The sequence below is a fragment of the Sesamum indicum genome, linkage group LG10, assembly GCF_026168435.1.
Source record: "Sesamum indicum cultivar Baizhima isolate 11 linkage group LG10, ASM2616843v1, whole genome shotgun sequence".
Taxonomy (NCBI): domain Eukaryota; kingdom Viridiplantae; phylum Streptophyta; class Magnoliopsida; order Lamiales; family Pedaliaceae; genus Sesamum; species Sesamum indicum.
The window spans coordinates 20,603,117-20,628,202 of record NC_142666.1 but is presented as its reverse complement, the minus strand read 5'-3'; the positions used below and the strand labels follow the sequence as shown (position 1 = coordinate 20,628,202).

General features: G+C 36.0%; 4 protein-coding genes and 1 pseudogene across 8 annotated transcripts; 1 reads left to right on the top strand and 4 right to left on the bottom strand.

Moving 5' to 3' along the window:
• Positions 1–1,700: 1,700 nt before the first annotated feature.
• LOC105171593 (Peroxidase superfamily protein) lies at positions 1,701–3,079 on the bottom strand. The gene is made up of 4 exons (XM_020697477.2): positions 2,839–3,079; positions 2,566–2,757; positions 2,295–2,469; positions 1,701–2,192 (listed from the first exon to the last, which is right to left on the bottom strand). Exons 1-4 carry the CDS (start codon positions 3,052–3,054, stop codon positions 1,786–1,788), a joined length of 990 nt encoding a protein of 329 aa, XP_020553136.1. The 5' UTR covers positions 3,055–3,079; the 3' UTR covers positions 1,701–1,785.
• A 3,303-nt stretch (positions 3,080–6,382) lies between these two features.
• Positions 6,383–11,294, top strand: LOC105171447 (uncharacterized). Of its 3 annotated transcripts, none has more exons than XM_011092566.3 (8): positions 6,389–6,949; positions 7,703–8,104; positions 8,370–8,487; positions 8,864–9,158; positions 9,644–9,716; positions 9,912–10,002; positions 10,080–10,159; positions 10,765–11,294. In XM_011092566.3, exons 1-8 carry the CDS (start codon positions 6,863–6,865, stop codon positions 10,897–10,899), a joined length of 1,281 nt encoding a protein of 426 aa, XP_011090868.1. In that variant the 5' UTR covers positions 6,389–6,862; the 3' UTR covers positions 10,900–11,294. The 3 variants fall into 3 exon arrangements, with proteins under 3 accessions (XP_088742151.1, XP_011090868.1, XP_011090869.1); XM_011092567.3 differs by lacking the exon at positions 6,389–6,949 and adding an exon at positions 7,037–7,542; XM_088886025.1 differs by lacking the exons at positions 9,912–10,002; positions 10,765–11,294 and having other exon boundaries at positions 6,383–6,949; positions 10,003–10,130.
• On the bottom strand, positions 10,359–13,716 carry LOC105171446 (Tetratricopeptide repeat (TPR)-like superfamily protein). The gene has a single exon (XM_011092564.3). The coding sequence runs from the start codon at positions 13,340–13,342 to the stop codon at positions 11,447–11,449; it is 1,896 nt and encodes a 631-aa protein (XP_011090866.1). The 5' UTR covers positions 13,343–13,716; the 3' UTR covers positions 10,359–11,446.
• A 353-nt stretch (positions 13,717–14,069) lies between these two features.
• On the bottom strand, positions 14,070–18,456 carry LOC105171445 (serine--tRNA ligase-like; annotated as a pseudogene). The gene is made up of 9 exons (XR_016067894.1): positions 17,893–18,456; positions 17,733–17,803; positions 17,180–17,341; positions 16,989–17,094; positions 16,583–16,776; positions 15,460–15,563; positions 15,091–15,274; positions 14,694–14,873; positions 14,070–14,451 (listed from the first exon to the last, which is right to left on the bottom strand). The product of XR_016067894.1 is annotated as a serine--tRNA ligase-like (transcript).
• A 501-nt stretch (positions 18,457–18,957) lies between these two features.
• LOC105171443 (superoxide dismutase [Cu-Zn]) lies at positions 18,958–23,063 on the bottom strand. Of its 2 annotated transcripts, none has more exons than XM_011092562.3 (8): positions 22,911–23,063; positions 21,732–21,820; positions 21,547–21,648; positions 21,330–21,425; positions 20,900–20,931; positions 20,724–20,799; positions 20,015–20,068; positions 18,958–19,158 (listed from the first exon to the last, which is right to left on the bottom strand). In XM_011092562.3, exons 2-8 carry the CDS (start codon positions 21,805–21,807, stop codon positions 19,133–19,135), a joined length of 462 nt encoding a protein of 153 aa, XP_011090864.1. In that variant the 5' UTR covers positions 21,808–21,820; positions 22,911–23,063; the 3' UTR covers positions 18,958–19,132. The 2 variants fall into 2 exon arrangements, with proteins under 2 accessions (XP_011090864.1, XP_011090865.1); XM_011092563.3 differs by having other exon boundaries at positions 22,871–23,022.
• Between the last annotated feature and the right edge of the window lie 2,023 nt (positions 23,064–25,086).

The window sequence follows — 25,086 nt, the reverse complement described above, 5'->3', positions numbered from 1 at the left end:
CTATTTAAAAAAATCCCTTTTGGTTATCAAAAAAATAAAATAACAAAATATATTTTTTATTATATAAAAAATATAATATAAGTTGATGCTAATTATAATATACATTATCTATTTATGAGATAAATAATTAATGGATAAAATGAGATTGGATGGAATTGTTTTATAATATTTTATTTGTTTATATTGATAGATGGATAAGAGTATGACCCATCCATTTGCTTCACCCTCCAACATATATATGATCCATGTTAATTTGTTCTCCTCTATCACTCAAATATATTCTCAAAAAATTCTAGTCGCAAAATTAATTAGTTAATTATAATAAAAATATTATTATATTTATTATGTAACTGGTCATATAACTAACATATAATTAAATTAAATTCAACTGGAATTTCCCAATATTATTTCTCATATTAAAACTTGTAAGTATATATAGTGAGAAGTGGGCAAAATTACAATTTTTTTTTTCTCTCATTGCTATTATTATTTTATAAAAAGTGATTTTTTGGGACTAAATATGAGAAAAGGTTAAAATAGTGATCTTTTAAAAAAAAAATGTGTAAAGTAAAGGACCAAAAGTGCAGACCCCTTTATTTTGTGCGGCAGAAAAAATGCAATTTTATTTGAAAAATTTTACTTAAATCAGGTTTGATTGATCAAATTAATCACAAAGTTTGTGATATGCAATTGCTATGTAATTGGTCATAATTTCTAAATTTCATCAATTGCATGATAAATATATTATACATGTCATATAATTAATTTAAATTGGATCAAACTGAATCTAAATTAAAATTTCACAATTTATTGGGCTTCAAACCAATACAATTAAAGTTTGAAAATCCTTGGTACAATTACCAAGAACTCAACACAAACATATATACTCTAAACTACATGCAATACCACACATCTGTTTGGTTCTAGAGACCTATCCAAGTGCATTCAAGGATCCATAGCTTAATCATCACATTCAATTACTTGAACAATTATCATATAGATCATATATAGATGCATCATGCATCAATTAACCACACGGCAGTTCCTCCCCAGCATCCCCGACCAGCACTTGAATCCCTCCCATTTTCACCATCGACTTCCCCAACTGCGTGAAAAACGCAGCCTGCTATTGGAACCATCTGACGATTCCAGCGGACGCCGGGTCCGTGAGCAGGGTATAGGCCCTGGTTCTTGTTGACAGCCGTGAAGTAGTGTGAGTCGAAGGAGAGGGTGCTGTTGGGGTCCATGCCGACAACAGTGGCGGGATCCGTGGGTTTGGGGTCCATGCCGACAACAGTGGCGGGATCCGTGGGGTTGGGGCACTGTGTTTTCATAAAATCGATGGGTCGGTGTCACCTTTGAAATTATTCACATCCAAATTATAATTGAATTAGCACCAATGTTATTATATCCTAATTACCTTAACATATTATAGGGAGAATTGTACTTTACGTCCCACGAGTTAATTTCTTTGTCTAAATAATTTGAAATTTTTAGTTTCAAACTTTTAGTTCCCTTTAATTTCTGACAAAAACAACTTTAATCATGACCGCAAGTCTACAATCATGCATGTGTTAAAACATTGTCTCAATTCATCCCAGCTGCAAGAAACCTCAAATGTTTCTTACAATGCAGTTGTACAATCTTGTTACTAAAACGTTGTACATATTCCTCAAAACTAAACAAAAACAAGACTAGAATCAAACAAATACTCATGATCACAATTCACAATTCACAAATGCACCAAATGATCAAGCTTACAACACAACAAATTAAACATACATCTCAGCCATTCACAACTCTACAATTCTTCCTTATCTCCCCCTTGCCATTCGTAAGCACTCCAACGGCTCCCATTTTCACCATCGATCGAGCAAAACGAGCAAAGAAGACGTGTGGATTCTCAAAATTACGCGCGATCAGAGCCGCTTGAGGGTCTGTTAGAAGGGCTGCATCAGACACAAAAAGGCCCTTCTTTTGGTTCAAAGCCACAAAGTAATGGCTGTCAAAGGAAAGTGAGCTTTGAGGGTCCATCTCTATAATAGTAGACGAATTAATTGGATTCGGACAAATAGCCCTCAACTTATTAGCGTATTCAACGTTTAGCGAAGGGTCTGAATCACCCTTTCCTGTGAAATTGTACAATCTTCGTGCAACCAACAAGCAACGAGACACTCCGATGGTGTGTGCTCCTGCATAGTATCGGACAAACTTGTCGTAAATAATTGAACTAAACAACAAAATATGCATAAAAATTTATACATAATCGTAACAAACTAATTATATATCGTCACCTGATAAAGCCACAAGATCTGATATATCTAAGCCATTATCAGCAAATATTTTCAACAATGTAGTGAAATCTGCAAATGCAGATGGCAGCTTAGCTGCAGCCTCAGAGGCTAACGATACTTTCCCGTCTTCCCTGCCCGTGAAAACTTGCCACATTGGTCTTCCAAACTGTCCAAACTGATCACATACACTACTCAGTTTCAGACACATAATCAATCAAGATTACTGCACAAAGAGTTGAAGGGATCATAAGTTCTGACTTTATAATGTTACCTGGTAAGAAACTGCATCTCTAGCAGCCAAAGCTACAATATCAGCACAGGAAACAACGCCAGGGCATTCTTCTTCGAGTTGTGTCTTAATATCATCGATAATGTCGTATCCTGAAAGAGATCGATTTGGAGGGGCCGATTTTTCAGCCGTATTATTCTGCGTCGAGTCTAATAGAACCGACGCATCACAGCCCTACAACAACCAAGTTTTCAGACAAAATAGAACCACAAAAAGCCTTTTTATCCTAACAAAACAGAGTAAGTGTTTTCTTACCCTAACAAAACAGTCATGATAATGCAGCCTCAGCAACTTAGCAGCCAAACTAGGATTAGCCTCAACTCTGTTCCATGTGATTTCTCTCACAATGGTTTCTGCTAAAGGGCATTTCTTGTGGTAGTACTTCATCTTTAGCTCACCTGCATTGCAAATTCCAATGGCTACAACACATAAAACTGAAAGGAACAACAACGTCTTAAAGCTTCCCTTCATCTTCTTGCACACTCAAAAGTTGGATCTTTCCCTCTTTGGTATGAAAATTATGTCTGCATTGAAGCAATTTATAGGCATATCAAACAGTTTCTATTTGTTTAGTCAAATGATTAGATGTAATAATTTGATGCATGAATTGGTTTTGATTAATAAGTATGATTAGTGAAAGTCAGACTCTTTGGAAAAAAAAAAAGATGCAGTTTAATCATGGGAGCTCATCGTTGATGAATCGATCGTGCATGTATCATAGCTTCAACTCTTGTCGAGATAAATTCAAATTTCAGGACCGTTTAATATACAGTTACGATGTTTTATTGTAAATTAACGTCGCGTCTAGTATTTCTTTTAACATTTATATAGAAATTTATACATACGAATTGGATAGCATACGAGATATTCTGTATGAATTTGTAATAAAAGATCCAAACTGCCTTGTAGATTACCGTAATCGGTGATTGATCTCTGATGGATTATAATCTAGGGGTAGAATTTTGATTGAGTTGTTGCTATTTTGCTTAAATATTCTTATCAACAAATCTCAACTTAAATAAAATAAAAGATATTGTTATTGAAGAAAAATCAGGAAAATGCAGTTTCTTGCACGTTCATTGCCATATTTGTATATTGCGTAATGCTGTCTCCTCAGAAATGAGAATTTTGAAACATGGGGGATGCATACTTCCTGCACAATCATTTCTTCAAGCCTCAGAATTTCACATTTAAAAAAAAGGGCAAAAGACAATTTTCGTCCCACAGCTATAGGCCATTTTCGTTTCAATCCCGTAAGTTTTTAGGGTTTCAATTTGGTCCCGTAAAACTGAAAAATTCGCAATTTCAGTCCAAATTTGGCACGAAAATTTTGTGGCTCGCCGGAAAAAGTCACATGCAATGCATGTGACTTTTAAAATTGGGGGCTCGATTATGATTGGCTGGAGAAGCTGATGTGGCGCATATGTGGCGCATACGTGGAAAATAAAAAAAAAAAACTGATGGGAAATCAAAGTTGTGAAATCCCCGCCATTCCCCGCCACCTTCTCTCTTCAATTCCGCCGCCATTACTTGGAATTTGTAGCCACCACATATACCATTCAATTACCCATAGTGAGGAGAATAAAACCCCTCAATCAATTTTGCGATCCGACCACGACAGCGACTGGGCTTTGAAATTGACCGCCGCGGATTATTCTCGTCGATTCGCCGGCGACAGGACGACCCACGATTGCAGATTGGTACCATTGGATTCGTCTCCTCACTGCGGTTCTAATGGGACCAGCCTCATCCATTTTCATCAACTAGGTGCAAAGATCCATCGTTTTGAAGATCTCAGTCGTCGTCCGCCGTGACTGCACCTTCCGCCGGCGTTTTCTCCTTCGTCTGAACGAACCACCGGCCCGAAAGACCATCGTTGAACGCCTCTCGTTCTAGCGAATCTTTTGAGACCAGTCCCATCAATTTTGATCACCTCTGTGCAAAGATCCGACAAAAGCCGTCCTCCGCCTTTGCCATTCTTTTGAGATGAGTCAATTTTTTTTTTTTAATTTCCACATATGCGCCACATATGTGCCACATCAACTTCTCCAGCCAATCAGGATCGAATCCCCAATTTTAAAAGTCACATGCATCGCATGTGACTTTTTCCGGTGACCCACAAATTTTTCCGGCCAAATTTGGACTGAAATTGTGAATTTTTCAGTTTTACGAGACCAAATTGAAACCCTAGAAACTTACGGGACTAAAACGAAAATGGCCTATAGTTGTGGGACGAAAATTGCCTTTTGCCCTAAAAAAAATAACAAGAATACACACATATCTCGTATTTCTTTTCTTTTTTTTTTTGATAAATATAAATTTCATTAAATAAATGATAATATATCAGTACAATACAACATGAAAGATTAGGCAGTCGCTTCTACATGTATCTTTTTTATGAAAATATATATTTTTTATTCTCAAATTAGCCTTTGTGACTCGTCGCTTCTACATGCATATAATAATTTTTTTTTTATATTTTAAAATATATTATAAATAAAAGCAAAATATACAAATCAACACATGATATTAAAAAAGAAAACTAATTTATTAGTTAATATATAATCTGCACAGTAAAATGAGTTAGTTATCTTATTAGTTAAATGGCATATTTGACTTTATAAGAAATTGGTACGGGAACATCACTAGCCGTCGGTTTATGAGTATGGAGTCCCTTTCCTTTTAAGGAAGTATAGATAATAATTTGTGACACTGTGATATTAATTTTTTTATTATGTCGATAATAGTTTTAAGTTAGTTTTTCTTTGTTAAATATAATATATTGATTTTTATATTTTAATCTTATTTATGATATATTTGAAATAATAAAAAAAATATTATATATGCACATAAAAACAACGTGCCACATGAACAGTATATATATATAAATACAGTGAAACAAAACTGAATTCTTTTCTTTACTATGACAACCACGTCACGGTAATATCTAATGATTAAGTCACAATTTCTTTGCTTTATTTGACTAAAACAATGCATGTTTGGACTTAATTATTAGTGATGGAATGAAACTACTTAATAAATTTGCCCTTTATTATTATTCTATTTATGCTTATTTTATTGAATATGTTGAATTTATTGTATAGCAGTAGTATTTTAAAAATAGAAAAAATGCAAGCAAATGAGCAAATTACACCCTTATGAAAAAATAAATAGTGATTTACGTCCCCGTATTTTTTAAAATACAACGATTTACCCTACTTATGATTTTTAAAACGAAGCAATTTACCTTCATGTATAAGGAAGTAAATTGTTTCATTTTAAAAAGTACAGGAGGGTAAACTGGTATATTTTTTTCATAGAGGATAATATGATTATTTTCAATATCACAATGGGATAAATTGATATTTACCCTTTTAAAAATTGCTTATAAAAGGTTATAAGAAATTTATAAAATATCTCTTATAAAAGTAAAAACACTTTCATTCTCAACATAATGGGAATAACTAATACCATACTGAGAGAGTGAATGGTTGGTCGCTCGTCTATGGAAATGAGACCTTTCATGAAAATATATATTTTCAAACCGAAATCATACCGATTAGAAATGTAGGAATAAATTTGGAAATGCACGTTTGGTTCACACTCACCGTTGAAGTAAGGTCTCATTGTTTGGACTTAGTTTTAGACTGATTTGCAAAAATAATTAATATATTATGAAAATGGTAGTTGTATTTCTAAAATAGGAATTGAGTCTCAGAATTTCATGCAAACTTCTTCAACTTGGAACATAAATAACAAAGTAGTGAAAAAGAGAAATCATTCATCATATACAAAAAGGTGAAGATAGGAAGGGGGAAATCTGATAAAATTATCAACGTATTTGCTCCTTTATCTTCATTCATGTTTCCCCCAAACCAAAATTTGAGGTTTTGAATTTGTTTAATTTTCATCTCCCCTATTTTTGTATTTTTTTTCTTCATCAAATTTTTGGAATTGAATTTCAATAGCAAGAATCTACTGCTCCCATAGAAACAAACGCGGGACGAAATTTCTATGTAATTGCAGTGACAGACTCGCAAAAATCCCACAATGCAATAAACGACGGTGCGAAAAAGACACGCCGTGCGCCGTGGCGTGGGGCCGCCCACCTCACGAGTCGCGTCACCCTTTACCTTCCGTTCCTTTACCAAGAAATGAAATCCTCGTCTTTACACATCCTTGATTACACAGCTCATCCATTTTTCCCGACACATTTTCTTAAAAAATTGAATCTTTCCCGGCCTGTAGCCGTGGAGGATCTCTTGGATTTTGTTCAAGAATGGAGAGCCCTAAAGCAGATAAGCTGGATAATAATGCGGGCACAGAACATAAAGCAACGGAAGCACCTTCAACAGTAACATCACAGGTTAGCAATTTTGTTGCTTTTTGGTTAGTGGGCTGTTGATTTCGACTCTTTCTGTTTGTTTTCCATCACTTTTATTTGAAGATGTGTTCTTTATGGCTGGAATGTTGTGGGTAAAAGTGGAAGAAATCAATACTCTGTTAGGATGATATTCTGTTTTTTTCTTCTACTTTTTTCTTTGGGGGGTCTGAGTTTGAAGGTTTGAGTAGAGCAGATTTTGAGCTCCCTGAAACTAGAAAGAAAATGAGCAAGAGGAAGATATTAGCAATTATGTGTGGGTGCTGTTTAGGTTTTGCTTCGAAATTGGCCGATGGTTACTACAATTTTATTATCAGTGATGCATTGACTAATGATGATTCTGTATTAGACCGATACTCTAGTTGTTAATTATGGGTATTCAATAAAATATTCCCCATATTCAGCCCAAAAGATAGTGCAAGAAAACAGTGTTTCTTGCTGTTTATTCATAAGTGTGTTTGTCTCTGTATGAGTCTTCGGTGTATTTGACTGTTCCCAGTGGCTTGTTTATATCAACTTATATCATTTTGATGTTTCAAGCACCAAAGAGACCTTGCTCCAGATTGGAACAGTTCTCTGTGAGTCTTAACTAATTCATAGATGTTTTCTTTCTTTCTTCCCCCGATCTCAAGCAAGATAATTTTGTGAGTCTAAGTTTCACATCAGATACTTTCTGAGTGTGTCAGATTAGATTATGATCTGAAAGTTATACTTGACACCGTTATTTCTGATGCATAGGCTGATTCTGATGACATGGAAGCCAGGAATATGGTTGTAAATCCAGGGTCAAGTAAACGGAGTTCAGATCTAACCCTTCAAATACCTCCAAGACCTGCGGGTTTGTCAGGCAGCCGCAGTGGCAAGTATTCGCTCCATTCTCCAGGTGTCGTAAGTGGAAGTTCTCCTACAGGAGGTTTTCTTCGGGCGTTCAGCTTTAAGAAGAGGTCAACTGGATCAGATAGTATAAGAAGCTCTCTTCTCAGTTCAGATCCAAAGGTGACTCCTGAAAGCCCTGAGTTTTCAAATCGTGCAACAACCTTGAACTGGAAAAGATGTACTTCTCTTCCGGTGACACCTGCCTCGAACTTGTCTCCCCACATTATTGTCCCTGCATCAGCCAGTGAAGGGAAAAGGCCACATGTAACTTCTGAAACTTGAAACTTTCCTCCTGGTTATTTTCTGTTGTGTTATTGTCAGAATATCAAGCATCATACCTTGTTTCTTGGTCTTGCTTGAACTGAGATAGAGACTTTTCAGATTTGACTCTCATGCCTAAGCAAACTTTAACAACAATGGGAAAAGAAAATTAAGAAAGCATCACTTCTTAATACTTAATACCATGAACTGAGTACTGAATCTATCAAAGTAGAAAGTTTACTGATAAATCTTTTCCTACTCACTGCAGACGGGTGAATCTCAAGCTACTGTTTCAAGGTCGCTCTCTGTACCTGGGAGGAACGTCTTTATTGTAAGATCTCAATCTTTTGCCGCCCGTGAAAATCATGCTCCAGAAACTGATGGCGGTATGTTGCATTCCCATGCTTCTCTGTTAAATTCCTGTTTGGCCTCATTTGATGACTCATTATTCCTTTGTCGAGCCATTATGTGCATAATGACTAATTCAAGCCTATTGTGTCACTACCTTGTCTGATTGATATGGGCGCTGTAGTTTCTATTCTAAAATTATTACTAATCAGTCATACCTCATTTTGTACATATACTTAAAATGCATAAGATTGGGACACTTGATTGAGCATATAACAACATATAGATTTTCATTTGGCTCGTGAACCTGCATTTTTACTAGAAATCTATAATATTGAAATTAATATCCCAAATAGATGTTGTTCATCTAAGTAATTTCTCATTATGCACAAATTTTTGGTTGTGCCAAGTTAGATCAAATAACTCCTGGTCCTGTCCATGAGGATCAAGAGATTCCTGAAGAGGAAGCTGTGTGCAGGATCTGTCTTGATACATGTGAAGAAAGAAATACATTCAAGATGGAATGCCTTTGTAAAGGAGCCCTCAAACTGGTGCATGAAGATTGTGCAATTAAATGGTTTAGCTTGAAAGGCAACAGAGAATGTGAAGTCTGTGGTAAAGAAGTTTCAAATTTACCTGTTACATTGCTTCGAGTGGCAAATGCTGCTTCGAGAGAGAACCGAGAAACAAACCAACAGAATACAATGAGGTGATTTTCTATATTAAAATACCGGAATTTCATATTTGGCTTCACTTGCTAATGTAAGTTAAACTTCATGGAATTTTAATTTTGCGTTCCTCAAACACTCTTTGTGAAACATTTTGATGTCTAAACGAACTAAAATATCACCATTCATCCAAAGAAGGAAGAAGAAGAGGAGAGGAAAATTGTTCTTGGACAAGCTTTGTTACCTTCCCACTCAAAATATGTTAGCCACTGTATGGTTGATTCAGGTTATCATTATTTCAGATCATCAATATCATTTCTTGGTTATCTGCTATAAAACTTGCAGCACATTCCCTCTGTCGTAGAGAGACAAGTAAATGAAGAAGGAAAAAAAGATGAAATCCCGAATTATGTGTTGAATACTCCTAATTTTTCGATTCTCGCATCATTATTTAATGTATCTATTTTGGATCTCCTCCTTTGCAATTACAAATGAGCTTACAATAAATTTTGGCATATTTTTTCAGTGCCTGGCAAGATTTTGTGGTGCTCGTCTTGATTAGCACAATATGCTATTTCTTCTTCCTTGAACAGCTACTGGTAAGATATTAGACAATAGGATGCTAGTGATTGTTCACTATTTCAATTACTTTGGCATAGTTACTATGCAGTGACATGTAAAGGGATCTTAAAGGTATTTACTGATATAACATGGAAAAGAAATGAACCAGTCAACACATGTATTGCATTTCTCGTTTTTCTTTTTCTTAATCTGTAATTTCTTTTCATTTACAGATCCAAGAGATGAAAAATCAAGCACTTATACTTGCTGCACCATTCTCTTTCACATTGGCCCTTACGGCATCAATTTTTGCGGTTGTCCTAGGTATGGGAAGCTCAAGAAAGTATGAGTGATCTACACTGGAATACTATTGATCTTAAAAATAATCTGTTGTGATGCAGCAATTAAAGAGTATATATGGACCTTTGCAGCTCTGGAGTTCGCTCTCGTGGCATTGACTCTCCATTTTTTCTATACTCTGGTGAGAGGCATTACTGCCTGATTTTGTCTTACTTGCAATTGTATGCTAATTGCTATCATTCAAGCAATTTTTCTCTTAATGTAACGAAATGCTTTCTTATCTCTTCCTAAACCACTAGTCTCCCTAGTTCTCCAATGTCTTTATTAGGACTCTTTCGGAAAAGGGAATAATTATACCAACATCTCCTGCTACCTGGATGTATTAACAAAAGATCCCTCAATTTCAAAAAACTACGTGCAACCCATGCATTGTTACATTACAAATCCCCTCAAAAGACCAGGAGGACTGTGTAGTCTAAAACATTTCAGGTGTCTCACTGCAATTTCAAAATCATGCGTTTTTATAATATGCTACACTTCAAAGGATGTCATTGTAATTGTCTGATAGAAAAGGTGGTGCATTAACTCCATAGTCATTGAACCTGGTGACATATAGTAAACTTGAGGACAATGCGAGCAAGGCAGGTGCAGGAGATGAAAACCGTCTAAAAACTCCGTAGTGTACACAAATTGACTTGTCTGTTTCCTGATCTACAAGTTTCACAAGTCTCTGTAGTTTTGGCGATCCTCTTGGCAATCTAACCACGTATTCTTTTTGGTCTGCAGCTTCACTTGCCTCCAATCTATGCAATCTTGATCTCATCGTTCTTGGGACTTGGAATTGCTGTACTCCTTAACTCTTTGTATATGAAAGTATTTTCCTGGCGTGTACATGTTCCTCAATCGTCTAACCCTGCATGATTGCGATTGCTGAGACAAGAAATCGGCTGAATATATTGGTTCTTGGTAGTGTAAACACACTTGGCTCGTCCGCAAAGAGTACAGGAACTTGGCACATATTAGATGCCCCTACCCTGCTGCAAAGTTTGTCTATTCAGCGGCTACTCCAGACAGTTCAAGTGCATTCAAAGGGACGGCATATTTGTTTCTGAAGCCCCCAGCTAGTTGACATTAGTAAATACCACCCACCCTATTGGCATCCATGCTGCATCTAGGGGCTTTTAAGGTAGTAGAAATTTGTATAAATTAGTGTGGCAAATAGACATTTTTCTTGTTCCATTTTGGAGTTGTATCCCTTCTGTCCCCCGTTAATGTTTTCTTAAAGTGAGTATAATATACTTCAGTTTGCTTAATAAGCATCGTGAGCTTCTGAAAAACCATAGTACACATACCAAGCTGACCTGATCAAGAACTGAATCTCGTCTTTTTGTTTTTATTCCAAATGTGCTGATTTTCACCATCACAAGCCAAGACTGTTTATGGATGATACACTCAGGTAGAACATGTCTCATGCTAAAGAATTCCAAGTTGTGCCATCTGAGCAAAGAACAGACATTGGATATCTTATTTCAGATTCAAGAATATATACCATCATATGCACCTCTTCCATATCAGGAAAGGAATAGCTTCCTGCCACAAAAGCTGTAACCTGATTTCTTACTTCAATCCAACTGCAACCAGGTGTTTTCTTAACGCCTTGAACCGCCATTGCCTTCCGCAAAATCTCTGCTTGTTTCCACTCGCCACTAGCACAATACAAGTTTGACAACAACACATAGCACATCTCATCACGAGGCTTCAAAATCTTCAGCTGTTCCGCCAACTCTGCTCCCATTGTTAAATCGCCTTGAGAAGAATAAGATCCAAGGAGAGCTTCCAAGGAGCTGACCTTCACATTGTTTGCTTCTATATATTTATTCATTAATTCTTCTGCTTTTTCCAGTTTTCCACCTCGACCTAGCATATCTACCACGCAAGCTATGTGATCAATTTCAGGAGATAGGCCATAGTGTGAAGTCATTGATTCAAAAAAGCAGAGGCCTTCGTCAATCAGCCCCAAGTGGCTACATGTCATCAATAAACCTATGAATGTTACCTTGTCTGGCTTCACCCCGGAGGCTACCATTTCTTCAAGAACAAGTAGAGCTTGGACAGAGCGGCCATGCAATCCAAATGCAAACAACATTGTGTTCCACGAAACCAAGTCCTTGTAAAGAACATCATTAAAAGCTCTATGCGAACTGCAAATATCCCCGCATTTAGCATACATGTTCACCAGGCCGTTGCCAACATAAGCATAAGCATGAAAACCAGACCGAACCACACAGCTATGGACCATTCTTCCATGGTTGAGTGTCGCCAAGTTAGAGCAAGCATGTAAAACGGCTCCAAACGCAACATCATCCGGTTGAATACCACTTCCCATCAGGTCAATAAAACACCTTATAGCATGTTCTCCATGCCCATTTCTCCTGCATCCAGTTATCATTGATGTCCATGATATAAGATTTCTCCCGGGCGCACACCCAAACACAAGATATGCCTCCTCAAGATTACCTAGCTTCATATAAGCATCAATAATAAGATTCCTAGAGACCTCATTAAACATTCCAACAGCCTCAACTGCCCTTAGAACCTCATCTTCCTCACCAAATTTTACGTAGAAACTAAGAACTGAATTATTAACCTCCAGTGCAGAATTCCAGCCACTTTGGATGATAAAACCATGCAGCATACAACCATAACATGGTGCGGTCATTTCAGAACAAGCATTCATAACTGCGCTTAAAGTCCACTTGTCAGGGCAGCAAGAATCCTCCAACATCTTCTTAAAGAAATCTAAACAAATTTCGGCTTCGCCCCACTTTGCGTAACCAGCAATAACAGTATTCCAAGCTATAACCACTCTTCTCGGCATATCATAAAAAATGCTACGTGAAACATCAAGAAGACCAACATTTACATAAGCAAACAATAGCGAACACCAAGAAACTTCATTCCTAAACGCCATCTCCTCAAACACTTTATGCGCTTCTTGAGCACTTAAGCATTTGCCATACATATCAGTGAACGCATTATTCACAGGCAAGAATGAATTGCACCCTGAAACAATAGCAAGAGCATGAAGCCTTCGCCCATATTTTATATCTTTTACTCCCCCACAGGCACTTAACACAGCGGTGAGAGTGAAGTGATCGTGCTCTACATTGCTAACTCTCATGCTGCTAAACAATGAGAGTGCTTCTTGGTAGAAGGTCAGATACGAATATGCGCTTATCATTGCATTCCACGCGATTGTATCTCTATGAGGCATTTCATCGAACAACTTGCGAGCCAACAATATGCTTCCTGATTTTGCAAGCTCGGCAATTGTGGAAGTGATTTGAACCAAGTATGAACGCATGGGAACGGAATGGTGGAGCTGAATTTCATGAAAGCCACCAATATGTCAAACAGAAATCAATGAGCTTGAAAACTCGGGTACTTCCAGTTATTACACATTTGTTTGGAGGCTTAGGCTTTGGATTTCAGCAAACCACATAGCACATTTGAAGTCTACGCGATCCGCTTATAACACAAAGTGAATAAGTGCATGCCAGAAACTTACCCTTAAAACACAAAATTTATTTGTTTTGGTAGCTCAAGTTTGGGAACGGCAGCAATTTGAACTGTTTCCGCAATGCAATTTAGGCCCAGTGTAGGGCTTTATTGCTGCTAAATTAGGACATAATTTTAAGGGTCAAAATCTAGAGTTAATTCAGATCAAATAAACATTCGTTTCAAAAGGATGATTAATCACCACTCAGCTTGACAAATCATCTTCATGCTCCCATTACAATAACTTACATTCTAATTGTAACTTCCTGATTAAACCCAATTCAAACAAAGTCCCATCTTACAATTAGTAAGAAAAAAACAAGGCATACTTACTAAAGTAGATTGATCGCTTTGTATGAATCAATGTAAATATCTATGAACTTGTAAGAAAGATAACCAAACGACAAAGAAACTTAGCATTTTGTCCTACATTCGTTCTCAGCAAATTTTGTGAGGTGTCAGAATGGCTTGCAAGGTTGTAACATTGCAGTATTCTTGTTTTCAGTCTCTGTTAAAGCATAAATAGCTTCAAATAATCATAACAAAGATATCTTGCAATTCAATATCAAGGCACGTCCGCAGGCATTTGGAAAACCTTCAAGAGGTTATATTAGAAAAGTAGTGAAGACAACTGGGCCGAGCATGAGAGAACTCCAGAAATTTCTTAAAGTTCGTCTTCAATGTGGTATAAAAATGAACAGTGGCTCATTCCTTAGTCTTCTTCCCTTTTGCCTCTTTCCCAATGTTGTTCATGAAAGCAATGAAGGATTTCCCACCCATGAAACCTCTTAGAACCTCTGGTATTTCTACACCATCCTCCTTCTGGTTGTTCTCGAGGATGCAGCACATTGTCCTCTCAGTTGCTGTAAGGGTAGAGTTCAACATGTGCACATATTCCTTGGCCTTATCATTACTCTGCAACCATATTAAGGAGTTTATCATTATGTGAAGAAAACATTCAATCTGATAAACTTTCAATTTGAAATCATAAAGGCATGTATCCAATGTGGATCGCACACCACTTTTGACAGGTCTGGTGAGTATATAACATTTTTTTAGCTCTGACCCTCCTACGTCAGTCCTACATCAATATTAATGCGTAGCCATAGCAAAGATACAACAAGAAGTTGAATAAAAGAAAGCTAAGCCAACTCCACCTTTTTCTGCCCATATCGAATTTCCAATCATCTTGACTGATAGTCAGTGCAGTTTGAGCAGGAAACAAGTTCTCTATATGTCTTTGATGCTGGAAACCACCCTTCCACATCATACTTCTTTGCAGCAGCATCATTCAGTGCACCAGAGACAATAGCTACAACTTGATATGGAATATTCAGCTGCTCAACGAAGAAATAATTTCACTAACTTCAATCAGAGTGCAAGCTAAATTTAAGGGGGAACATTAGAAAAATAATCTATCATAACTGAATCAGCACCACAATTTAGTCTTCAAGGAAAAGGGCAATGACATGCTTTTACGCAGAGGTGCCGTATTATGACATGTAACAGTTATTATTCAAAGATTCAAATTTACGAAAATGGCGCGGAAGTTACCAGCTTGTAGAAATCCTCAGAGTTTCTCAGCATCTCTTCATGCATCTCCCAGGAGTCATTTCCATTTGGACTAGTTATACAGAACTGTTCAACCTTTTCAAACTGGTGTACACGGAAAATCCCCAGAGTATCTCGACCATGTGAGCCAGCTTCTTTACGGAAGCACGATGGATATCCAGCATGTCTGACGGCATTCTTAATGTCAGATCAAATTCCAAAACCAAAAAGAAAACAAAAGAAAAAGAAAACCCAGGGGGAAAAAGATGAAAGAACACTCTTTTGTGGCTTACACACAACAGTTTAAAGCTAGCAATAAAACTACATTCCGAGCCAAGCACATTGAGGCTTACTTTACAAAGAACCCCATACCTCAGAGGCAGTTGTGAAGGATGAATTCAATCATCTATATGATATGCACAAAGTGGTTGTTCAGCTGTTGCAATCAGATATTTGTCATCTCCCTCTCCAGTAACCTGTTAAAGCACCACCGAGAAGTCAAGCAGATTAGCATCTGCCACAAAGTTGAAATGTTTTAGCTCGAAAAAAGACACAAGTAACACCAATTGTGCATACATTCATTACTTTTATTCCACCAAGAATTCGCATATCTGCAGGGCTACCATCATATTGCATTAGGACTGGACTAAGAAATCATCTTTTCAATGTTCCAGACTACCCTCTACCTGCATGCTTGACGTTGGATTACCCCCTCTTGGTATTAACATCATTTGCCTAACTATAAGAATCTCAGAGTGGCTTAATAGTTTCACGGAACCATTAGAATATCATGTAGTATTATGATCCCCAACAGATTATCAATTCATCTGATCTTACATTAATAAAAACTGAACCAGAAAGTTTTCTGAACAAAAGTGGTACTCTAACAAGAAAGGATGACATGATTAATGAATCTGTAGCACGTGGTGAACCAAGCACCAGTATTCCTCTTCGATGATAAATTTCTACATATTTGACATGATTACTAAAATTTATATTACAGGAGGTAAGGTTTACTCCCACTCCCATAATTTTGTTATAACTAGACATTTCATGCACATCTTATTTAAAATGTACACTCTGATCACACTCCTGATCTTTGCTTTTTATGTTGCTCATAGATCAGTTAGCAGTTCAATTCTTGAGACGGATAAATGTATAGAGATGCAACTGGAATCAGTTAACAAACACAACTATACCTCAATTGAAGCAGGAAAATAAGCCAGTCAGGTTTACTTCTTCAGTTTAACGGAAGATAAACCTCTGGCAGTTTCTCTATCCAAAGTGCAAGGCAGCACGCTACAAACTTTATAGGGTCAAGAGGACACCAGACTTCCTGCTATATCAAGATGAGATAGGATATTTCCTCTTTCTATCTATTTTTTCAGTAAGACACTTGTATTTACTTCATCTAGGTGCAATCCTACAGTGTCTTTCTAACTATGCTTCATTTAGAAATAGTAGTTCCAAGCTATTAAACAAGTGAATAACTTACCTTGTAAAGTTCTTCGTCAAATTGAGCCAATTGAGCACATTTTGCCATAATATCTTTCCTCATGAAGAAAGGAGTTAGCAACGCGGTAAAGCCCCGCTTCTCCAAAAACTCAAGACCAAAGTTGATTAAAGCTTGATTCAGTCGTACTCCGTCCCCTTTCAAATAGAAACCTCTGCCTCCAGCAACATTTGCACCTACAACATTCAAAAACACTTTGTATAAAGCAAACTAGACAACAAAAAAGCACAGAAAATGAAAGATTTTTAGAAAACCAAACAGCATGGGCATATGGCTGAAGTAGGATACTGGAAGAATATAAGATGAAAATAGTACTCTCAGTGTAATCCAACCAATCATATGGCTGCTTACAGTATGACTTCAGAAAATCAAAAAAAAAATTGATCACCTTTCTTCAAATCTGCAATTCCAAGAAGCTCGACAAGCTCCACATGATTCTTCAGTTTTGGCTCAGTCCGCTTCTCTCCCCATGACCGAATGATAGCATTGTTTGCCTATAAAACATCACATTACTCATCGCAAAAATATGCATCAACAGAGCATGCAAATTATATAGAACGCAAAGCACCTCAGACACACCTCATCATTGCTGACAGGGACTGAATCATGAACAAGGTTTCCAATGACACCCAATCTAGATTGCACTGCTGCTAGAGCCTCCTGCACCTCTGTCTCCTTCTTTATAGTCAGTTCTCTATTTTCCTCTGTAGTTGCAATCATACCACTTGCATCTTGTCCCGACTTCCAAAACAATAAGAGATTTAGAGGACACCAACATATAAACAAGAGGAAACACGCAAAACTCGGTTGCCTTAAAATTTACATTCAAATCTTTCATGCAAGTTAAGTTACACGTTCGGTGAAAGCAATACATGGCTCTTTCAAGATATAATATGGTCTGAAACTGTCAAGCAGGTATAAATTCAGATCTTAACAGCTGAGTTTTCTGCTTTTGTTTTTCATACTGGATATGCACCAGGTCCATTATACTGCCGCAAGATGTCCAGTCCTCTAATTTGGACAAAAAAGAAGAAGAAGAAAGGATCCCCAGACTACTTTGCTTTAATACCAAATATAATAAACAAAAAGAATTGATTACGAAAACCAAATATTTTATACTATGAGCACTCACAATTCTGAGGCGGGCAATCTCTTTGCTAATCCTGTTTCTATCCGTCCTCAAGCCATCCAACTCGAATTGACCTACACATGGAATTTTCGTATAACATTATGATGAAAAACACAAATCAGACACAACACGAAAATAGAAAATGTAGTGAGTCAGTAATTACGTTGGCGCCAAACTTTGTCGAGTTCAATGACCTCATCAACAAGATCAACTTTCGCAAAACGACGGCGCTGCGACTCTCGGATTTTCTCAGGGTTGCCGGCCTTCTCTTCACGGAAGAGATTAATATCCAACATACTTACCCTTCTCTCTTCCTATCTCCTTCCTCTGCAGTTCCAGAGATGAAAACAAAACAGAAGGTAAGAGACGAAGAAGAGAATGTCAGAAGTCCTAAGCTACATAAGTCGGCAGCCAACCCCGGTGGGAGCGCCGCCTTAAGACGCCCTAAGTTTAGGTAAATTTCGTTTTAACATACTCAAAATCCGGAGCGTCTGAAATTGGTTCTAGTATGATGATAGTGATCCGGAAGTGGTGATGGAAGAGCAATATGTAAGGAAAAATAATTTGCCGGGAAAGAAAGACAAAAAATCAAAGGGAAAAGAGGAAGGTTTCCGGTGGTGTGGAAGTGGCCTGTCGGAACTGACCAAAAGAGCTGTTGGGCTGGAACTGGAACATATATATATATATTGGGGTTGAACCCAATGTCTTGTTATAAAATTGCATGTGCTTTTCTTTCCAAATTCATTTTCAATTGGAGATATATGTTTTGATTTAAGTTTATGATATGGGAAATGATAATTTATTTAAATTTTTAGGTATTCCATAAATATATATAATGTATAATATTATTTTTATTATTTAAAGGTCGACGTCACATTATAATATGTCTTTTTTTACTAGACAATAATAAGGGCTAGAAGAGTTGTTCTATTGGTTCCTCACTAATTAACTCTGCAATACTTGTGACTCTTGAGGCTGTATTTTAATTAATATATAAATAAAAATTATACCACGTATTTAATTTACTAAAATACTTATATATATGACGTACACGTTTGATATGAAATAAAAAAAATTGAAATCGGCTCCAACTAGATATTCTGCCATTTACAACAATGGTGTCCCTGTGTGATCCAAGTAAATTCAGTTTTAAAAAAGAATTTGTCATTTCTTCTCTCATTGATTCATAGCAATTTCACATATACTTGAAGTGGTCATTCACAAAACAGAAAGATAAAATCAAACTTTCATTACCCAAAGGATTTAAACAAGTATACGATTACAGATGAAACTTTCCATTCTAACAACCCTTTATTACGATCCCTATAGGTAGCAACGGTTTCAGAGAAAGTATCTGGGGAAATGATTTAAGCCAAGCCACACTAAGCGTGAAGCACCAGGTTCTACGCAGCTTGAAGGCCGATGATACCTGCACAACATTGAACAAATATGAGCAACCAAGGAGAGGATGCACCCATCTTATACTTTTTTAACATTCACTTTTTGTCGTATACAAGACTGCAGCAAATGGCTTGTAATTTAAGGAAGAAAACCCACTATGTTTGTTTTCATTTCCAACTTATTTCTGAGACAAGTCAAAACATACCCAATGTTTGCCATCATTTAAAAACACCTTATTTAGGTGTTTTTAACTGTTTTAGCATAAAAACATACATATATATACACACATATATACATAAATATATATAAAAAATGCATGATTTGACAATGAATAGTAATTTTTGTCTCCCAAAATATAACATTAAACATATAATATTTATTTTAAATTATCTCCAAAGACATGATTTGACAATGAATAGTAATTTCTGTCTCCCAAAACACAATATTAAATATATAATACTTATTTTAAATTATCTCCAAAACCAAATCCAAACATACATACTATCTCTAAGACACACTTATTTATCTTTGTTTTTCTCTCTCTATTTCCACAAAACACAACAAAACACTCAGAAAACGAATCCAAACATTATGCATATATCTTGCTGGTGATTTCTGTCCATAATTTAGACACCAAGGATGATTAAGATTAAAGACTCTAACAAACAACTAATGGTTTAGGTTTATCCTCAGGCACTCTACATGAAAACTATGAATTGTTGGTATTCACTTGGCACCTTTCACCTGATGACAATGCCACAAAACACCAGTTTACCCAAGATTGCAGGAAGCCTTACAGAGTGTAATTTTGACATTGCAAATAAAAATTTCAAGCATCAATATAGTTCAATGGAGTTAGAAACAAATAAATATAAATTCCTCACCGCAAGCAACTCTTCCACCAGCATTTCCAGTGGATTTGCTCAGTTCATGTCCACCTGAAACAACAGAAGAACTCCTCAGTAGATAGGCATATGATGTGAAATTAATAACACAGTTAATTTCCAAAGCATGGCCACTACAACAAGGATATTTTTTAGGGACGCAGAAGTGTAAAACAATTCTTGGTGTTCTTTTGTGCTCCCACATGGCCCAACAAGTCAGTGAAAATCCAAATCAAACCAGAGGATGTCAATGAAGCTCCATGATATAATCTCCTACAGTCTCATGCCAATTCAATGACTTCCAAGAGTACTTTGAAGGGAGTGTAATAGTCTGGCATTGGGAACGCCTAGTTACTGATGACCATAGTAGATTTTGCACTAAAGGTAGTTTAGTTTCTCTTCTGCCAATAATTTGTTGGTCAACCCAGCGGCCATCACCTGTGTCTAGATGGCCCCTCTTCCCATACACCCACTTAGGCAATTATGCTACATTTAACTGAATACAATTCGTGTTCTTGCAGGAAGTGCATAATTACCGATTACTATGATTATTGGAACTAAAGCTAGTTTCATTTTTCTTCTTCTTTCAGTCCTATCCATGACTGCTGAGAGGGTGAAGGTGGATATCTTTCTAGTATTTTTTTTCCCCAGAACATGCCAAATTAACTATTGGAAAATTCAGTAAGCTCAGACAAGAGAAGATACCCACCCTTTCCGAGATCATCAGGATCGCCATGAACGACCACAGCTCTTCCAATTATGGAATGTGGTCCTGCAAGTGGTATCTGCAAAAGGAGGGGAAAAAAGAAACAAAAAATTGGTAGTGAGATAGATAAGCTAAACCACTTAAAATATTAACAGTAGATGGATGCAAAGAAATTAAACCTGCTTGTCAACAATTTCGAAGTGGGCTGATCCTGAAACATTTACAACACAGGAATGAGAGAGTTATTTAAGTCAGAGTGATTCTGATAACCACCCGTCAGGAAATTATAATATGTATTCTTATGTAGCACTTTTACATAATTAAAATGAATTCTCAGCATTGACCAAAGCATAATGATATAATACAAAAAGATCTCAAACGGGAAAAATAGAAGCTGATAACCAATTTTCCTTTTGGCAGGAACATCACCTAATAATTAGAATTACTTAAACTACTAATATGATATACAACTAAGAATGACTATACATATTAATAATGAAATCTCTTTACCTATATGAATAGCACAATAACTAGAATAAAATTTATTCTAAAATTGATGCTGAATTAATAGGTTGGAGAAATGTTTTCCATAAAATCAAAGGTGATTACCATCTTCCCCAACTTTGATGTTACCAAGGTCACCAGCATGGCGAACCTCATCCTCAGGAGCACCATGCTCTTTGCCAGCAGGATTGAAGTGAGGTCCTACAAGTACCACAAATATAACAATTTTAAGTTTAATAGAAAGCCTGAAACTATGCAGCAAACAAGTTAATCATAGATACAATAGAACCAGAAAAAGGAAAAAAGACTGCAAGAGAATTACCAGTTGACATACAACCATTGGTGGTGTCACCAAGGGCATGCACATGAAAGCCATGGAGTCCAGGCTTAAGGCCACTAACGTCTCCAACAACAGTTGTGGGACCTGAAAATGAAAACAATAAAAAATGTAAGTGTCAAGCTGAACTTGAAGACTAAAATATCAAATTTTGATCAAAATGACAATACCATCTCCTTCCTGAGTGAAGAAGATTTTGCCGCTAACACCCTCACTGCTGCTGAGTACTGCGACGGCCTTCACCATGGTTATGTGTGATCTACAGAATTTTGTAACGAGATCAACTTTTCTAGTTGATACAAATAAAACACTAGCAACAAAAGCAAGTGCTAGATACTAAATTATTTACAGAAAGCATATTATGTCTCAAAAGGATAGCGCACAGCATATAAAGACGAAATTGAATTGGTTATCAAACATCACAAGCAATAGTGGTGAGAACAAACTAAGAAGCCTCACAAAGGCTTGAATCATGTTAAGGAAGATGAGAAGCCATAACTACTCACATTTTCTAGAATGTTTACCAGTAACCAGCCATAACTCCTCTACTTATAAGGAGTATCATTTTCAGTAGTTTTCACGAAACACAAAACTGGAACATCCTTTTGGTTAATGCCAATTTCAATCACACTAAGAGTCAAACACAACCCAAATGCAATACTTAATCCAGCAGAAGAAGTCCTTGCACTATTATATCAAAGATCCATGCTATGCAAATGATGAAAGATATATTCAAACTACTGAAAACAATGCCAATCTTTAAAACCATCTGCTTTAAAAGAAGAAAAAGGGTTCTGATAGAATGAAACAACGTAGCCTCATTTTAAAGTAAATAGTTCTGACAAATGAACTAGAAAACCAACAGCTATCTCTAAGCTCAAAAGCTTACACACTTTGCAAAGCAAGTAAAAAGGATATCAAATCAAATCCACCCAAAACTCAATCACTGAAAATCCACTTACAGCTAAACTAATCACAAACAGTTCTAAATGAACTAGGCACACCAACTAATCATCCAAAAAAAAAACCAATTCCAAAGGCAAGAAACTACCAAAAATAGTAGAGAAAAAAGTACAGTATCGCTCCAATTCAAGAGAGAAACAGACATGAAAGCAACTCTGCCTACAGTAAATGTTAAACAAAGCAAAACACAAACAATTAATCAGATCATGTACAACAGACCAACAAATAGATTGAAGATGAAGCTAAAAGTCAAACAGCCAAATCTTCACACCATCTCTTTTCAGATAACCTCACACGATGAATCAAAACAACTAGAATCGCATCAAAAGATAAAACCAAAACATACAGATTACTGTTTTTTTCCCCTTTCTCTTCAATAGTTTTACCTCAGAGCACCCCTGGTTCGAGTTTATAGAGTTGAGGTAGAGAGCGAGTGTGAAGCGAAGGCTCTAGTGAGAATTCGCAATATATGAAGAGAAGGGTAGGTGGAGATCATCATAAGTTTATGTTATTTTCAATATGGTCCCTTGAAAAATAAAAAATTACTGACCAATATGCGGCCATTCATAATAGCGCTTGTTCTATTCCAACTACCTCCCGTAACACATACCTACGCGCTTTCGCTGAGTTTGGAGTTTAGAGTAGGTAAGCAAATTACAAATACATGTTTTAGTAGTTGAATCACTAATTATTTATTTAAATAACAAAATTTCAATTATATTTATAACGTAGAAGTCACCATTTTTTAGTACATTCTGAACAACTGTGACAAATTCATAATACTTGATATAATCTCAGTGAGCTATTACGCACTCTTTCAAGGGTGGTTGCACCCCTATCTCTTTTATCACTGAGCAATCATTTAGGGGCCTTAGCTGGTGATCCGGGTTGTTTCCCTCTCGACGATGAATCTTATCCCCCATCGTCTCACTGGCCGATCTTGACCCCTGTTATTTTGAGGTCAAGTTACAATATTTAAATTCACCAATATTTTAATAAATTTTGCTTGAAATAACATAATCAATTTAATCCAACCACCCTTTTATTCAAAAATAATAATAATAATAATAATAGATAACAAAGTGATGTTATAAAGTTAAATAACATTTTATCAAAAAAAATAATTTATGTAATATTATTTTGTGTTAAAAATGGGAAAATAGAGAGCGTGGAAACTATGTGCGAGTGGGGAAGGAGAATCTGACTCAAAACTTACTGCAGATGTAATTGGATGGCCGGCGTTACCCTTTGCTGAACTACTACCAGTCAGCAGTACAATAGTGGACCGCGTGGATCGCGTGGCATTACTGGGCCGGGCTTGGGCTGGCCTCATTCTCACCCACTATATGTGGGCTTCCTACGCCATCCTTAATATCTAATGTAATTATACGTAAATTTTTTATAATTTAAAAATTATATTTAATATTTTTATTATTTATATCAATTTAATAAATTAATATTAACAAAAAAGTTAAATGAGAATTCATATTTACCCTCAATTGATTTATTATTAATTTATTACGAGTCAATCAAATCTTGTTCAATTAAACTATCATTTTACAGCTTCACACTGGCTTATAAGGATAGTTTAGACATGAAAGATTTATTTGACCTTTAATAAGTTAGTAATGAGTCAATTGAGGGTAAATATGAATTTTCATTTAATTTTTTTTGTTAATATTAGCAAATTTCACGAATTTTGACTAATAAAAAATTCTACTTATTTGAAGAAAGCAAACGTCAAGAGTACTAAATATAATATTTCAAACTGTATAAAATTTACATGTAATTACTCCAAACCTCATGGGAGAGTAGTATAATTATCTCTTATTTTAATTTGAGCCTGTTAATCTTCCTTTGAGGATTTGGTCTGGTCGAATCAATAATATAACAAACATAATACATTTATCATATAATTGATCACTCTTTTTAAGTCATACATCAATTACATGATAAGGATTGATTTAGATCTGATAACACCCCATGTGCGCTAGAAAATTTCATAAACTTGCAGCTATTTGATATTAGTCTTTTAAAAGTAGGAATGTCCACTTCAAAGTTTAAGTGCTACATAATTATATTCTACTTGAAGGATATATTTTTAAATTTTCAAACAATAAGTGAGTATTCGTAATTATGCCAAATTTAAGGGAGGTAGTTATAGTTTATGTTTAACTTTTAACTAAAGAGATTCATCTCTGATAAAATAAACCGCAAATGAGAAAGAATCGGATGCTTCTGCCGATGAAAAAGGAGTTATTAGTAATAACAGTAGTTGCTATACAGATTTGTGTAGCTTTGAGTAAACGCACTTCCAAAGAAGTGAAAAGTGTCAAAAGGAGCAGCCATTTGAACTGAACTGAGGAATCCTTTTTTGTCTTGCAAATAAAATTTTATGTACTATTTTTATCAAAGTAATACATCCTTTAGGATTCTTTCCTGCTTTCCCCAACTATCTATTTGCTTTTCTAAGGTGTTGTTTGGTTAAATCTTTTAAAATAATTTACAAGATATTTAAAAGTTTATAAAATTATTCCACACAATTTTACAAAATTAATTTGT

Bases quoted from the DNA above. Each gene is read 5' to 3' on its own strand.
- LOC105171593 (XM_020697477.2), bottom strand. From the start codon at position 3,054: ATGAAGGGAAGCTTTAAGACGTTGTTGTTCCTTTCAGTTTTATGTGTT. The intron at 2,758-2,838 runs GTAAGAAAACAC...TGGTTGTTGTAG, and splicing joins ATCATGACTGTTTTGTTAGG to GGCTGTGATGCGTCGGTTCT. The intron at 2,470-2,565 runs GTAACATTATAA...GTATGTGATCAG, and splicing joins GAGATGCAGTTTCTTACCAG to TTTGGACAGTTTGGAAGACC.
- LOC105171447 (XM_011092566.3), top strand. From the start codon at position 6,863: ATGGAGAGCCCTAAAGCAGATAAGCTGGATAATAATGCGGGCACAGAA. The intron at 6,950-7,702 runs GTTAGCAATTTT...TCTGATGCATAG, and splicing joins CTTCAACAGTAACATCACAG to GCTGATTCTGATGACATGGA. The intron at 9,159-9,643 runs GTGATTTTCTAT...ATATTTTTTCAG, and splicing joins AACCAACAGAATACAATGAG to TGCCTGGCAAGATTTTGTGG.
- LOC105171446 (XM_011092564.3), bottom strand. From the start codon at position 13,342: ATGCGTTCATACTTGGTTCAAATCACTTCCACAATTGCCGAGCTTGCA.
- LOC105171443 (XM_011092562.3), bottom strand. From the start codon at position 21,807: ATGGTGAAGGCCGTCGCAGTACTCAGCAGCAGTGAGGGTGTTAGCGGC. The intron at 21,426-21,546 runs GTAATTCTCTTG...TGGTACTTGTAG, and splicing joins CAATGGTTGTATGTCAACTG to GACCTCACTTCAATCCTGCT. The intron at 20,800-20,899 runs GTTTAATTTCTT...CTCCTTTTGCAG, and splicing joins TCGAAATTGTTGACAAGCAG to ATACCACTTGCAGGACCACA.